Raw genomic sequence first — 12,675 nt, forward strand, 5'->3', positions numbered from 1 at the left:
AGCACAGGCACCTAATTTCTCCATCTTTAATTTTTACCCATTTACTAACAAGCCTCTAAAAGGCAGCCGTGCGTAACTGAGCTGTAATTAGAGATGGGTTCAAGCCAAACCTTTCAAACCCGGATGGAAAGTCAGATTTCCTCAGAGTTTGGAGGCGATCAGATTCATTTTGCACATCATGGAATAGCTCCGAGCTGCAGAAATACAGACCTAAGACCAGATCTGAATTTTTCCCATGGTTTAAGACTGCAGTCTGGACTAACCTCTACTCCTAGCCACAGCTGCTGGTGTAACTAAATCCACATGCCTTATGGGGAAGCAGTGCAGGCTTTCACTCCTTCCTCCTCCATTTTTCCGAGCAACACTGGGAACAGCACGTACATGGAGGCAGAGTTGTGCTGAGCATCCTCCCCTCTGTGCGAGCTGCTGTGTTCCCCTGCCCAGCACCCACTGGGTGCTCACCCACATGCCATCATTCTTGCTGTCTCCAGCCACTGCTGGGAAATTTGGAAGTGATGCTGCAGCCCAGCCATCTGTAGCCATCTCATGTTCACCTCTAAGCAAAACCGATGTGCAGCTCTGTGCACACAGAGGCAGCAACTCCCCCAGTTTGCAGCCTTAGCCTAGACAGTGCTGTTAGCAGCCAGTGTTTTGTCTCTGCACTATTTCTGCTCTCTTGCTCTTAAAATGATTTTTCAAAAATCACTTGTTTTGTCTGGCAAAAGCTCTTTTGTCCTATATCTCCACCCTTTTCTTTTTCCTCCACTATATTTCTCCCAGTCCTCTGTCTGCAACGGTTTTGTCTGTTCTTCCCCTGTCTGTGTCTGTATTGCCTTCTCCATCTATCTGCACACCGTTGTTTGGTTTGGGTTTTTCCCTCTGTTCAGCCTCGTAGGCTGCTGTTCTTCCTTTCTGTTGTTTTCTGGTTCTCCTTTCTCAACTGGTCTCCTTGGTCAGCAGGACCAGCCCCTGCCGGGTCGCGTGCCATGCTGCTTGCCTGCAAGTGCATGCGTGGGGCTCCTTCCCAGCGTCGCTCCTCGCGCTGCTCGGGCCGCAGGAGAGCTCTATCCTCCCCTGGGGATTAGGAGAGCAACAACTAAAAAAGAATTTTAAAATCTCTTCTACCCAGGCAGCTGAAGAGAGGGAAGAAAGGCTGCACTGGGGCAGAGCGGGAGGCAGGGACTGAGGGCTGCAGTCGCTGGGGTCAAGTGCTGGCAGTGGCTTTTTGGAGTGAGTCTGTCCCTTTGCATCACAGAGCTTCACACGTGTTGTTAGAGCAAACAGGAGGAGGTGATGCCCGGGACTGCTAAACCTGTCTGCTTGGCAATGTGGAGCGGGAGGTTTGTGAGCCTGGGGGTGTGGGTTTTAGGAGTAGCATCCCATTGGGAAAGGCGGTAACCCAAGCTTTTCCCCATCATTTCCCGGAATCATCTCTTTACCTGCCTCTTCTGGGCTCTGAAAGGCAGCAGGTCCCCGGGGCACTTCTGCATCTCTGAGTTGCAGCTGTTTGGCTCCCAGTGGGGTGTGCGGGATGGTGCTGGTGGCTGGAGAGTCGCTCTTGGCTCCGTCTGGGGCTTCAGTTGGTGCTGTCAAGCACAGCTCTGCACACCCTGTTTCAAGGGTGATTTATTGCGGGGATTAGAAGGGCTCTGACTCCCTCTGTAACCCCTCCTGGTGCGGACTAACTACCTGGGTATGTGACAAGGGAGTCATCTCCGAGCTGAGCTGGCTCCCAGGGCTGGCTCCTGCCTTGGCTGGCACTGCCAAATGAATTTGAAGATCTGGACTAGGTCACTGAAGGCTGGGCAAAGGTTTGGATAGTTCATTTGCTAGCTGCCCAGCCTTGCCACCTCTTCTGCAGGGAGCCCACGCTTCCCGGCACCGGCCCCGCGCCCCTGTCGGGCTTGCAAGGGAGGGACACATGCAGCCAGCATCTGAGGCCAAGAGAAGAGTTAAATCAGAGCAGAATCAGTACAACTAGGTCGGGGTGAATTATTCATAGCAAATCATTTATTCACCAAACTCAGCCTCGCTTTCTGCAAGCAGCGCTCTATTGTTCTGAATTTATTCACATTTGGAGATTATTCCCGGTGCAGTTCTCGTCCCAGAGGCTGCTCCAGTGTTGCTGGTGGGGTATTCTTAATAATTTAAATTCATAGGGGTGCCAGCTAGGTTTCATGGTAGTTGTAGCTCACTGGGGTCCTCTTCCTGTTAACGTTTGGATGAATGGTTTTGATGAGTAAGATTTGCGGTGCAAATATTTGTGTTTGAGTTCAATACTCACTTTCTGGGTTAAGCTGAAGGCAGCGGGAGACCTATATTAAACCCTGCATAGATGCTCTCTTGGCCTTTGGCACTGGGATTAATTTTCCCCCGTTTCTTTGACACATTCTCCATCTATATGACCATTTGCTCCAGAACTTCTCAAGCAGAAGATCTGCAGAAACCAAATGCTGAAAGGGTACAAATTCTGCCAAGCCAGTTTGTGGTTTATTTGACATAAAGGTTTGCTTTCTTTTTATTTATGTCTTTGTTTATTTGCCCAGCTGTAATTAAATGATTGTTAGGAGCTTGGGGGTGTCTGCACCCTTCTGACCACAGGAGTAACTGGAGCAAAAAGCAGTGCCTCCCTCACCCCCGCTGTAATTGGTTGCTGTCTCGTTATCTGCTTGTTCCCTCTTCCTTAGTGCACAGAGTTAATTAAGAGACTCTAGAGAGAGCATCACAGCTGCCGCCTCTGGGGCATTTGCTGCAGAAGCATGAAGAGCTCCCCTCCCGCTCCCAGTCCCTCTCCCTCCTCCGTCTCTTCTGCTGGTGTTCAAGGGAGGATGCTTCTGAAACTGCCGAATTAAAACCAGGGCAGGAGGCGGGTTCCCTGCATGCGTTGGGCAACGGGAGCGGGGGCTCCAGCCGCTTTTCCCAAAATGCTCTTTGAGCAGGAGGCAAAGGGAGGAAGAGGAGCAGTGCAAGGAGGAGATTGCTGCCAGGCCCATGCAGTGGAGATTTGACCTCTCTTCCAGCATAGTCTGTCCCCTCCCTGGTTTATTAGTTCACCCAAACCCGCTTTGTGTGTGGCAAGCGATCCCAAAGAGCCCCCCAAAAGGAGGAAGCTCCTTACTAGGATGGGGAAACAGCGGGTGCTGCGCTGTCTGCATTGGCACGCTCTTCCGTCTTCCTTCGGGGTCTAGAAAAATGGACAACTTCACAAATTAGCTTCTTTCTCTTTTTTTAATCAGATTTTGCATTGTACTCAAAAGCATCAGGAACTGTTAAGATGTGGTCTGGAAGAGTGTTTTCAGGCAGAAGAGTCAAAGCACAAAGTGTGGGGGAGGAGATAATAATTTGACTTTAAACAGGGTATATGCAGAGTAGCTAAATAGCGAATTTGGTTGTTTTTATCATGTTGTTGCCCATGGTGTATGAAAAATGTTGAGATTTTATCTTCCATCCTGGTTAGGGATGAAAATCAGAATGTCTTGATTAATTTTTCAGAAAGTAAATCTAGGTCAATCAAAATATTTGACTTTGACAATTTTTAACAATTTTGGTTGGGTTACAGTCGCTTTAAAATTGCTCCTATAGAAATAGGAATGAATTAAAATAGATTTAAAATTGGAAAGTAACTTTGAAATAATTGATACTTTTGCTCTGCAAATGTTGAAGGAGATATTTTGACATTTTCACGATGTTCCACTCCATTTTATTCATTTATTTTTTTATTTGGGGGGGGGGGGGGGGGATAGACTTGTTTTCCTGTAAGGCTGAAGCCTCCTCATATTCTATACGACCTTGAGGAGAAAAAGATATTTTTCTTTGGTTGCATTTTCAATTTTTCAGCTGCATTCCTAGCCCCAGGAGAAAGCACCAGATGACGTCCAAGGAGAAGTTTAGGTACAGAGTCACTCTTCTGAGGTGTCTGCGCCAATATCTGGCTTACTCCTCTGCAGCTCTGGGTGGGATCCTGCTGCAGGAGTTGTCCTCCCGGACTGGGCCAAGCTTGCCCCTCTTCCAGCACGGCTGCTGAAACTGAGGGTTCCCAGTTTTGTGGTCTAGGAGATGAGTGAGGATGTGCATGACACTGCATTCGCCATGGATTTGTGGCTTACCGGAGTGGCAATCGTGATGCGCTAAAGCATCTGGGTTGAGCTGTCTGACCAGTTTGCATTTTGGGGTGGAAAAACTGTCACGGACTGGGCAGTGTGAAGGGCAGCAGCTCCTCTGAGGGTGGGGAGGTGGCAAGCCTAGGAGGGACGTGGTTTGGGGAGAGAGACTCCCAGGTGGGCGCCAGCTGCGCTCCCACAGGCACGCAGGGCTTGCTCTGCCCACCTTGTCCCAGCCACAGCTCTTCACACAGCTGCAAGCACTTGTCCCCGTCTTAGAGTTGCCCATGGAAATGCTCTCTCTGAATCCTTTGACTTTGCTTAAAAATTGGGAGGAAAGGCCTTCATGAAGTGCTACTGTGCGTATTTTTGATGGGGCCTGTGTTCTGCCACGTCCTTTGGGAATTCAGATTGGAAAGTCAATGGAGAAGCTGGGACATTTCAGTCCCAGAATAGTTTTCAGTGCTAATTTCCATGAGGATAGAGCTCTCCTGGGAGGTAGTATGTATCATCTGCTCGTTCTTCACTTCCATGCATCTTCTTTCTCTCTCCGTCGCTTTAATTCTCTCTCTCCCACTGAAGTGGGATTCATTGGGGCTCTTTCAGTAAACTGTAACTATGGGCTCACGCTGATACAAAAATTTTGCCGTAACTTGTTGTGTGTTGAGGGCAGAAGTCTGAATTGAAATGCTGTTCCATTCGACATGAGCAAACAGACAAAATTCTTGTGGCCTTGCCAGCATATGATACTGTCATTGAATTATAAAGAGAGAAAAGTCTTGGCTTTGATTTCCCTATCTCAGAGGCACATCAGACATGGAGATAACCCCTGGGCATGTTTAAGAGAGGTCTTTGAGATTGCAGTTGTCTGGCATAGCCAAACATTGTTGTGACATTAGTCTTTTATCCCTGCAGTATGCAATGCGGTCCTAAGATGGCTGATTATACAAATAGGAGCTCTCAGCTCATCTGAATGTTTGCTCACCTCAGAAACAGACCTTTTGCACATTTGTTGCCACAAATGCTGCTGGCAGCGTTAGAGACAGGGGCCGATGAAGCTAACAGAAAGATGAATTCGTAGTTCAGGATCAGATGTGAATGCCTGCACCAGCTGTCCTCCTTCCATAGTCAGCTAGAGTTGTTTGAAAAGAGCAAGGCTGATTTCCCTCGTCACACCAGCTTTGCACTCCAGGGTGACCAGAGGGACCAGGAGCAGGAGGTGGAAATGGCGGCTCTGCGTAGCTGCCACGCTGCATTAAGTGATGGGGGATGAGCAACACCCATCTGCGCTGATGACAGGACTAAATCCTCCTGGCAAATTCTCGCCTGAGTGCCACCATGATGGCGTGGGGGGGACCTTTTCTCCTTGACTGGCAGAAGGTACCAGGAGGAACGTCCTCTCTGAGAGCAGCAGAACGCCTAAGGCAGCTCAGTTTAGACTTCTGAGAAATAGCATGTCAGAGATTGCTCCAAACAGGGCAACTCTCCAGTAATGGAAAGGAGGAATAAGTCTAATAAGTCTTAGGTTATCAATCCAGCCTTTTCTCGGGGTAAAGTGGAGGAGTAGGAGTCAGGGCTCATGTTGAATGCAATGCCCAGCTCTGCCTCTCGCCCCCAAGTGAGACTCCAGACAGCTCCCTGCTCTTGGATGTACTCTGTTCTCCTCCTGTAAAAACTGTCTAAAAACAGCAAACCTTTTAAGGTTTGGATTTGTAAGTACCTTTGAGTGGTCAGATAAGAGACTTTGAGAAACACTTTTCAGAAGCTCCGAGATGAGTTAGAAGCTCTAATTCTCTTTTCAGGAGGGCTTTAGGCACATAAAGCCTTGCCCAGTCTCTAAATTTTGTGCCCGTTACCTTTAGGAGGGAAGCTGAGGACAGTTATTCGGTTTACCTGCAGACAGGGGTGTGTGCATGCGTGTGTAGCTTCCTCCAGGCCAGAAAATAAAATGAGTGGGGTTGCACAAGGCACCTTATATCAGTGCAGTTGCATGTGAAGGGAGGATTGGGCCACTAAATCTGTATTTCTATAAAGCCCTCATAGCCCTTACCATTGCCTAGTATTCAGATTGTCTCTAGGCCAAGCCTAAGCTCAATCACCTCTCCATGTTCCTGGAGCCCCCATGGGACATTCAGTCTATTCTGTGAATGGAGGAGAGGTTGCCAAACCACTGAAGACAATTTTGGTACAATTTCTTTCCTGCTGTGCAGTAGAAGGACATAAGACCAAGGCATTATATTCAAATCTGCATCAAGTGCAGTTTATTCTAGGAATGTATTAAGGTTTCAAGAAGAACAGGCCACTCTTACTGGGGTCTCTGCAAGCAGCCCCTCTTGCAGGTGAACACGGGAGCAGCCAGCTGCAGTGAGAGCTGATCAGAGGCCACAGCACATGCTCCCTGCTTTTATACCTGACCAGCAGCTTGCACCGGCAAGGAGGGAGTGGGATCCTGAGCATGTTGCTCAAACCATCTCCATTAAGTTACACTGCGCCCCAGGACACCCTAGGAAAAGGGTGCCCCTCTGCCTAGGAAAGCACAAGGACTGGCATAGCAACTGGGTTGCACGGCAAGAACATCTGCAGGGTGTTGATCGCTCGTGTCTTTGCAAATCCACCCAGAGCCAAAGTAGGAGCTGGCCTTTCCTGTGCCCTCTCTGCCGTGGCAGCTTACCGCCTCAGTGACTTTTAAGCCGGCTGCAGAATGCGCTTGAATTTCTTCAGCAGCATGTTGGGCTGTTGTTAAACAAAGAGAAGGTTTCTGTATAGTGATAGGGATCAGCGTTACAGTCTAAGCAGCTTCCAGACATAGATGAAATTCACTCCTGAGCAAGGGGCCCGGATAAAGCTACCGCTTGGTTTTACAGGCTACTGCAAACCTCTGCCCAGACAGATTAGTACTCAGTAACTTCCTTGGGTTGCGTGAACTCTCCAAGAAAGGAAATGCAGAGCCTTGTCTGATATGGCTCTCACTAAGGAAGTTTCTAAACAGGTTTTGAAAGCTGAGGAGCTGAGAAATCATTAGATTGCCAAAGAAGAAGAAATCCATCCTTTAAATGTATTGTTAAGATTAACAGCTAGGCTTGGGGAGTGCTTCTACTAGTCACCATGTAAATGCCCTGGGACCAGACACCATAAGGGAGACGCAGCTTGCCAAAGCTCCATGTTTGTTGCAATCTCAGGTGCTTCATTGCTTACAAGAATGCTGAATTTGCCCTAATCAGAGATGGCCCTGAGTGGTGATGAGAAAGGAGCTGTTAAAAAGTCTAAAGATCTTGGAAAGCTATATAGTGATCCTGAGGGATGATTTAATGTCCAAACTGAAAGAACATAGGAGGGGGAAATTATTTTCTTGCTCTCACTAATCCAGCCCCTTCCCATATGAGTATGGCCTGGATGGAGCTGTGTAGCTCATCAGCTGGAAGGAAAGGAAGAGACCCTCAGAGCTCCAGAGGGGCCAGCAGGGAAAGAAGGTACGTGGCAGAAGTGTCTCTAATAAAAAGCGTATTCCACACCTTTAGTTAGGGGCAGCCAGACCCAGACTGCACCAAACCCAAACTGCCAAAACGTAGAAAGTAACTTTGAGTGATGTAGGAAAGAATGGTGGAGCCGGCTTTGTGGATTATCTCCTGAGCGTGCTGCTTTGATGGAGGAGAGCTGTGCCCCTCGCCAGAGAAGCTGAGTGGCTTCTGCACGGCCACACAAGGGCCTGAGTGGGACAGCCAGTATCAGCCACCTGTCTGAAGGCAGTGAGGCTGCAGGCAGCAACATAGCTGGAGACTGTTAGGAGCAGGGGACTCTAAAATGGGATAAGGACATTCAAATCGGTTTTCTTTGGAAAAAATACCTTTGTAGGACTGCAGTATAAATGCTGGCAAAGCAATTGTTTAACCGCCAAAGTGGACATTGCAATTCAGACATGCTCCAAAAAAAAAGGATTTGGCATCTCCATTGGGAGGATGAGTTTTAGCCCAGTGCACAAATGCTTCGCATGTGGGAAGGGCAAACATTTGTGCTCTGGCCGTTTCTAAGACCAAGGGCTCAGGGAAGGGGTGGCGGGGGGAGAAATCTTGACCAACGCTCACAGCAACTCCATTTCTCTCTTCAGCGCCTGGTGCGGATGAACATGCCGATCTCACCTGAAGATTTAACAGTTCACTTCACTTCCACGCTGATGGCCTTGATCCGCACTGCTCTCGAAATCAAGCTTGCCACAGGTGAGACGCGAGGTGACGGTGGCGGAGAGAGGTGAGGGCTGACGGCTGGTGGGAGCTCCCCAGTCCTCTGGAAACCACAGGAACCCTCACCCAGGTGGAAATCTCCTCTTTCCTCCTCCCACCCTGCCATCCAGCAATACCCAAGGGTGATAGCAGGGCACAGGGCTGGGCAGCAGAGAGGGATCCCAAAGCCGGCCCTGCCTTTGCGGGGATGCCGGTGAGATGGAGGGCAGTGTTTGGCCACTTCAGGAGCTCTCAGCTGCAGCACTGAATGCACGTACGGATTGCTGTATATCAGAAACAATAGTTTCCATACCTAGTTTCTTAGCAATGCCAGCAGGAGGGGGAATAAAAGCTCTTTCTCTCCAGTGCTGCTGTCTGCTGGTTGTGAAGCAGTCACTGTGTGAACTGTATTCTGCCTTGAGATAAAATTTAATTATTTAAGTGTTTAATCAGGCATATACTTGACTTCCCAATTAAACATGGCACTATAATAAAATACACTGACTTTTTCTCTGGGTCATTACGCTTCTTAATCAGTCTGGCTGGGATCAGAATGAAGGCATGACCGGTCAAAGCACTTTTATACCTAATTTAAAAACTGATGGGAGGTAACAATGTTCTTATGGGTGAAGAGCATGGTTGTGTTAGGATGTTGTGCTTTTCCTAAGTGGTTTCAGGCCAGGATTTTACCCTCTCTGTATTAATTACCTCCCTCATAAGCTGTAGAAACTATTGGTTTTGATGCTTTGGGTAGGTGTTGCTGGCAGAAGAGAACATTTTATGGCCTTTGGAACACCCCTGGAGAGGGACGCAGAGGATCAGAGACTCTCATTTTTAAGCATGCAATTAAGCATGGGTTTTTAGGGGCCAATGCCTTATTGCAGTAGTAACCTCTGTGATTACTACTAAATATGGTAACCTAACCACTAAGGATGCTGAAGTCCTGATAGTTAGTGTTATTTTATGATTCTAGTTTTAGTATTATTTTATGCATCTAGTTACGTGTCAGCAACAGCAATTCAGACAGACTTTTTCAGCTGAAAATGGCACTTCCTCTGTTTTTTTTTGTTTGTTTTTTGTTTTTTGTTTTTTATTTTTTGACACATACTGAAAGGGAACTGGAAAATAGAGCTCAACTGATAGCACTGGATTCTGTCTAGGGTTTATATCTGCTGTGGGTTGTGAGTTCTTGACCTGGTTTATTGTTACGTGCTTGGTTTGAATAGATTTAATGAGCTGCATTTAATTGAGTCTTTGGTGGGACTAACAGGCCCTTAATAAACCTTCCCTAATGAGATGCGGTGTGGGAGTTCAAGCCACCATTTAGCAGTGTACCCAGAGTCTCCTCCCGTTACTTTTCTCTTAGAAAAATAATCTCTGTCATTCAGACGAGCTACTTAATTGCCTACTGTGCAGAGCGTCCATTTGGGAGCTGGCCTGTTGGCGTACACAGACTTTAATCACTTTCCACTTGTGTACTGAGACATCACTTCGGCCATTTGAGTAAAGCTGCTGTGCTGGGCTCTTTCTGTTTTGTGTTGTTATATAGCTTCTGTCTGATGGTGTCGACACAGAACGATATTTTAAATGTTTGTCTCATTCCCAAACGCCCTGGGAAGGGTTGGTGGTGGTGGAGAGGATTTATAATAGTTCATGGGGCTGTTCATAGCTTGGACTTGCTGTAATTTGGTAGCCTGGTGATTTCCCTGTTAGGTGTTGTTGTGCTTCTGAAAAGAGCTGGAGGAAAAGGGCTGCACATAAATTCATCCCACTTTTAAGCACCTAATTAAAGTGGTGAAGTTGGGAATGTAGTTCTGCTTAGCTCCCTGTAGAGCCAGCTGGGAGAAGCGCCTGTGCAAAGGCAGCTTGGAGCAGCAGCTCAGCCCAGGTTCTCTGATGTGCGCCCTAGAGGTTGCCACTTCTTTCTGCTGGCAGTATATGGTCCCTTGAATGCCAAGGCACCTGCAATCAGCTAGAATAAGTCTGAGCCTAGGTTTAAGTCTGAGATAATAGCACAGGGGCCAGCAGATTGAAGGGGTGGCTGGCCATGCTGAGTTCAGGCACTTTTGTGTGATGGAGGAAGTCTCCGATCCCATCCGCAATGTCTGTTGCAGCTGGTCCCAGAAACGGCACAGGGGTAATCGCCTTTTCCTTTGCTTACTGCAAATAGTGGTATGTGCTGAACGGACCAGCATTTTCCCTTTTCTTCACACACATTTTCTCTCCCTTCCCTTATTCTTCAGGGGGTGTGAAACAGCACCAGTGTGATGCTGAACTGAGAAAAGAGATCTCGCTGGTTTGGCCCAATCTGTCCCAGAAGACACTGGATTTATTGGTGCCTCCTCACAAACGTAAGTGGTACACTGGCATGCACCCAATCCAGCCCAGGCATGTCAGAAACCCAGTTAGTTTCCCTCCTTACTTGATCTGCCCCAGCCTCACCCAGGTGCAGAGTCATCTCAAGGATGCAGTAAAGAAACCCCATGTAAGGTGGCTTCAAGATGTCACCTCCCCAGCATTCACAGCCCATGTGTCCATACTATGGTTATCTAGGGAGTAAGCAAACCAAGGTCACACCCAGACATGTACTTCATTATGTTTCACTGGGTTTCTAATGTGCCAAGAAGGGAGCGATGCCCTGTTTGGTCTCTTCCAGAGTTTTTTCATAGCTTTATTTGCCTCCTGTGCCATACAGGACAGGAGAGCAATTTCTGCCACCTGGGATCAATCTGCTCCAGAAACTCAAGAGAAGAATATTAAAGTTCGCTGAGAACTCACGTAATCAGAAGTGAGGCACTTCAGTGCTGAAGTCCTTTTTGTTATTTAATGATGTCCTGGGCGAACATGCTGAGAAAATGGAAAGTTTGCCATTATCTTGATTGGCCAAAACGAGGGCTCTGGATTCCTGATTAATGAGAAACCATGCAGGCCAGTGAAGGCATTGTTAATTAAGAAAAATGAGGGAGCTGAGGAGGTGCAAATCAGAGGGTAGCAACTGCCTAAGTCTTTTCTTGTGCACCCCTCGATGCCTTTATATCTGGTGCTTTAACCCTTTGCCCTAAGGTATTTGTTCAGCTGCCATGTAGGGAAAGGCCAGTAGCATAGCTGTGAGGGCAAAAAAGGCATCTGGAAAAATGAAATACAGTTTAAAAGTATATTAGCCCATTATGCCCCAGTTGACTGTAATTCAAAGGAAGAGAAATGAGGCTTCTCTGTTGATAAAAAGCTGGCTGCAGATCTGGTATTAATTTAGCAAGTGTTCTGTCGGTCATGTTTACAATGCCAGAGTCGTCTTGGCTGCTTTTTTTTTCCTACACAGCCTCTCTGAATGTTTTCCATAGAGAGCTAGAAAGAAGGGCTGCCATCCTCAGATGTGAAAGGTAGCAGCAGGCAAGGATGGAAGGAAGGAATGGGAAGGGGTTGATCTTAAGTGTGTTATAATCTTTTTTTGCTCTTTTTTTTCTTTCCCTCATTTTTCTCTATGACGTTCTTTTACCTCATTATTCTAATGCAACCTCTTCTTTCTGCTTGTTCGACGTGCCCATTTGATTTTGCTACTTATTGTGCTCTTTGACTTGCTCTTTTCTTCTGCTGCTTCTTTCCCTTTCTCCACCTGAATGTCTCTGCTGCGTTTCACCATCCTTTAACTAGCCGATGAGATGACCGTGGGGAAGGTCTATGCAGCACTCATGATATTTGACTTCTACAAGCAGAACAAGAACAGCAGGGAACAAGTTCACCAGCCTCCTGGAGGCCTGTGTCAGGTAATCACTTTCTGTAGCAGTGGGCAATTCTAACAAGTCTCATGAGCTCATTTCTTCCGGAAAGTCCGAATGCTTCTCCAAGCAGGATTTGAAAATGCTTTCTTAAAAATGGAAACCTCTCCTGCAAGTCAGTTGTGCTCTCTCTGGAAAAAAACCCCGCAATTTCCATTTTCAGAAGGTTTGAAAATATCTCTTCCAAAAAATTTAAACTGCTGTGGGTGTCTAAGTTCCATTTTCAGAAGCGGCCTACATGCTGGGACACCAAAAATGTATTGAAAGCTGATGTTAGTTTGGTTCCAAAATCCCTAAGTTACTTTTGAAAACAGGAATTACGCTTCAAAACAATTTTGGCTCTAAAAGGTTTGAAGATTATCAAAATTTCTTGGAAATATCTCCATGTTGATGTTTGGGCGCTTTCACCTTCTTTGGGCATGTGCTATTAAAATTGAGGAGTGAACATTTGGGGAAATGTTTTGACTGGAGTATAGGGCAAAGGGGTTGGTGATTCTTATTGCAGCCCAAACAGTTCATTTATTACTGTTCATTTATATCTCCCTTATCCCTACTAACACTGTAATAATCACTTCATAGCCC

The 12,675-nt window shown here is 47.1% G+C and overlaps 1 protein-coding gene across 5 annotated transcripts in view; it reads left to right on the top strand.

Annotated features, from left to right (window-relative positions):
• The window catches only part of CACNA1B (calcium voltage-gated channel subunit alpha1 B), a 320,424-nt gene that overhangs the window by 290,991 nt on the left and 16,758 nt on the right, over positions 1-12,675 (top strand). For all 5 annotated transcript variants that reach the window (XM_064523641.1, XM_064523637.1, XM_064523638.1 and 2 more), the window contains 3 exons: positions 8,206-8,314; positions 10,561-10,668; positions 11,969-12,081. In XM_064523641.1, coding sequence (XP_064379711.1) covers positions 8,206-8,314; positions 10,561-10,668; positions 11,969-12,081 — 330 coding nt within the window. The remainder of the gene's footprint in view (positions 1-8,205; positions 8,315-10,560; positions 10,669-11,968; positions 12,082-12,675) is intronic.

This window comes from Dromaius novaehollandiae, chromosome 20 (genome assembly GCF_036370855.1).
Source record: "Dromaius novaehollandiae isolate bDroNov1 chromosome 20, bDroNov1.hap1, whole genome shotgun sequence".
Lineage (NCBI taxonomy): Eukaryota > Metazoa > Chordata > Aves > Casuariiformes > Dromaiidae > Dromaius > Dromaius novaehollandiae.